General features: G+C 44.6%; 1 protein-coding gene across 1 annotated transcript in view; it reads left to right on the forward strand.

Moving 5' to 3' along the window:
- LOC103373023 (receptor-type tyrosine-protein phosphatase mu-like) overlaps positions 1-2,804 on the forward strand; it is a gene marked incomplete at its 5' end in the record, with an annotated part of 108,638 nt that overhangs the window by 31,719 nt on the left and 74,115 nt on the right. The window contains 2 exons of the mRNA XM_008302820.1: positions 1,855-2,036; positions 2,498-2,592. Coding sequence (XP_008301042.1) covers positions 1,855-2,036; positions 2,498-2,592 — 277 coding nt within the window. The remainder of the gene's footprint in view (positions 1-1,854; positions 2,037-2,497; positions 2,593-2,804) is intronic.

Genomic DNA, 2,804 nt, shown 5'->3' on the forward strand with positions numbered 1-2,804 from the left:
TAGATGTAGGGTTAGAGGGTAGATGTAGGGTTAGAGGGTAGGATGTTCTGAGGCTCCAGCAGATCTCTTTTCTCTACACGATGTCAGTGAACGTATCATTGACCAGCTGTAGTACCTGGTTGTTCCACCAGGGGGAGCCTCTCACTGTTTAATCCTGTAGAGACCAGAGGAGGCATCTACAGACTACAGCTCCTGGTGGCAGCAGAGAGCATTGTGGGAATAGGCAGCAACGGGACCATGACAGACACTCTGAGGAGGTTCAGGACCTCCAAGCAGACAGAGTTCCTGAATCACAATAACTGATGGAACAGAGCTGACTGAAGAACAAAGCAGGAGTCTGAGGACTAAAACAGAAATGTTAGCACAGATCAAATGTCAACTGTGTTCAGTTTGTGTTATCAATGGATCAGTTATTGATTGATGAAGCTCCAGATTATTGTTCTAAAGTAGCATGGTGCCACAGACAGAGCTCTTCCTTCACAACACCTGTGTGACAGCCAACATAAACTAAGGATCAGGCTGAGGTTTGATACCGATCAGGTGAAGAATGTCTTGATCAGTTCTGATTCTGATCTTTGAGATCGGATCGCAGCATCTCTATTAGGCAGCGTTCATCATCAACAAATATAATGCTGCGATAGGATTCAGTCAGCTGTTCTCCACTGAAGCACAACAGCATGTACAAACTGGTATTCGTTTATATTTCGTAGAATAAATCAGCAGCAGCTGCTGTCTGCAGTGAATCCCTGATGTTCAGACAAACACTGTGATGCTGAAGGAAACTGAAATCAGACAGATTCTCTCTGGAGGTCTGCACAGTGTTCTTCTCTGATGTTTCAGTGGATTAATGGGGTTTGTTGTGGATGGATATCAGACATAATGATCTCCTCAGGTAGTGAAGTCACATTCGTGTGTCACCTCTCACTTCTGACTGTTTTGATGCAAATTGCAACGATTGAGTGCCAGCATTCATGTCCTCCACCAGCATTCATGTCCTCCACCAGCATTCATGTCCTCCATCAGCGTTCATGTCCTCCATCAGCGTTCGTGTCCTCCACCAGCGTTCATGTCCTCCACCAGCGTTCGTGTCCTCCATCAGCGTTCGTGTCCTCCACCAGCGTTCATGTCCTCCACCAGCGTTAGTGTCCTCCANCTAATAGCACATTCGCTCTCTGGTTAGCTCAGAGACTAGCTATAGACTACTATGTAATAACACATTACCTTTGAGTTTAGAGGCCAGGTTAAAGGCTACTAACCCACACAGAACTAACTAGCTAATTAACTAATTGACGGCTTTCCATGCTAGCTAGCTTAATAGCTGACTATCTGATGGGTAAAATATGGTAATTCTTCTCTTCTCTGAGTTACCTCATCTGCAGTTCATTACATTCGTAATGATCACCTACTTACCAACAACTGAATAGCATAGGAATTAGTTGAACTGACTACTGGTTAGCTAACTAACCAACGACCACAAACACTAGTCTGACTGTGTAGATGTAGACTATGGGTATAGCCCTCTGGTATTGACTGTTTTCATTGCATCAACCAAAACACTGAGAGTTCTGCTGCAGAAATGCAGCTCTGCTTGGTTCTTTTTGTGAGTTTTCCATTTTAATGACAGTTCTGCAATTTTTACACCACAACAGTTCCACCATCACGGAATCCTGTTCTGAGCTCCACCCAATACGATTGTGATTAGTTTAAAGAACTACAAGCACATGTGAGCATTTTGTCCTGCTGAGGTCCGACTAAAACTTCTCAGAACGAGCTTCAGTCAGACCATTGAACACATTGCTGCTTCAGTGCAGTGACGAGACCTTAAACCATCAGTCTGTCTTTGTCTGTGTGCAGTAAGTACCAGGTGGTGGTGGAGGAGGAGCGCCCTCGCAGGCAGAGGAGAGGTACTGCAGAGATCCTGCGCTGTTATCCAGTCCCCATCCACTTCCAGAACGCCACGCTGCTCAACTCGCAGTACTACTTCAGTGCCGAGCTGCCGATGAGCGACCTGAGGGTGCCGATTCCCTTCTGTGTTGGTCAGTTGCTTACACGAGTGTCAGCTAGTTAGTTAGCATCATGGTAACAGCCAGTCATCTCATCACTTAGTAGGTTCTTTGTCAGGTGGTCAGGAGGCTGTTTTGTCATATAGCCAAATATGATGTTAGGTAGTTAGTCAGGCAGTTAGCGAGATAACTCAGAAACTCTGTCAGTTAGTTACATAGTTGGCCATCGGTAGGCAACTAGTTAATAAGTCAGTCAGTCAGTCGATTAGTTAGTAAGTTCTTTTGCTAAGTGTGCATTTGCTCATTGGCCAGTTTTTTAGTTATTTAACTAATCTGCTACATCTGGACAGGTTGCTAGTCACAGGGATAACTAGTATGTTACATAGATAGATAGTAACTTGGTTAATAGCTAACCTTATTTTATTCTGTAGTTAGTTAGTTAGTTAGTTAGTTAGTTTTAACCCTGTTGACTTGTTGAATGTGTGGCTGTACAGGTGACAACAGGACCTACAGTGGTTACTGGAACGCTCCTCTGCTGCCACATAAGAGTTATGGGATCTACTACCAGGCTGTCAGCACTGCGAATGGGGTGAGTTCACCTGGTCACAGGTAATATCCAGACACAAAGCTGTCGTGCCTCAGTATGAGTATTTATATGAAGCTCCACGTAAAGATGGAGCCCAGAGATCTTCTACAACAAATGGGAAGAATTTGGGGACTGTGAAAGGTAAAACCAGGAACCTTGTAGTACAACATTCTGGTAGAACCTTGTCTAAAGGTAGAGTCAGAGGGTAGATGTAG

This window comes from Stegastes partitus, unplaced genomic scaffold, assembly GCF_000690725.1.
Source record: "Stegastes partitus isolate 25-593 unplaced genomic scaffold, Stegastes_partitus-1.0.2 Scaffold1886, whole genome shotgun sequence".
Lineage (NCBI taxonomy): Eukaryota > Metazoa > Chordata > Actinopteri > Pomacentridae > Stegastes > Stegastes partitus.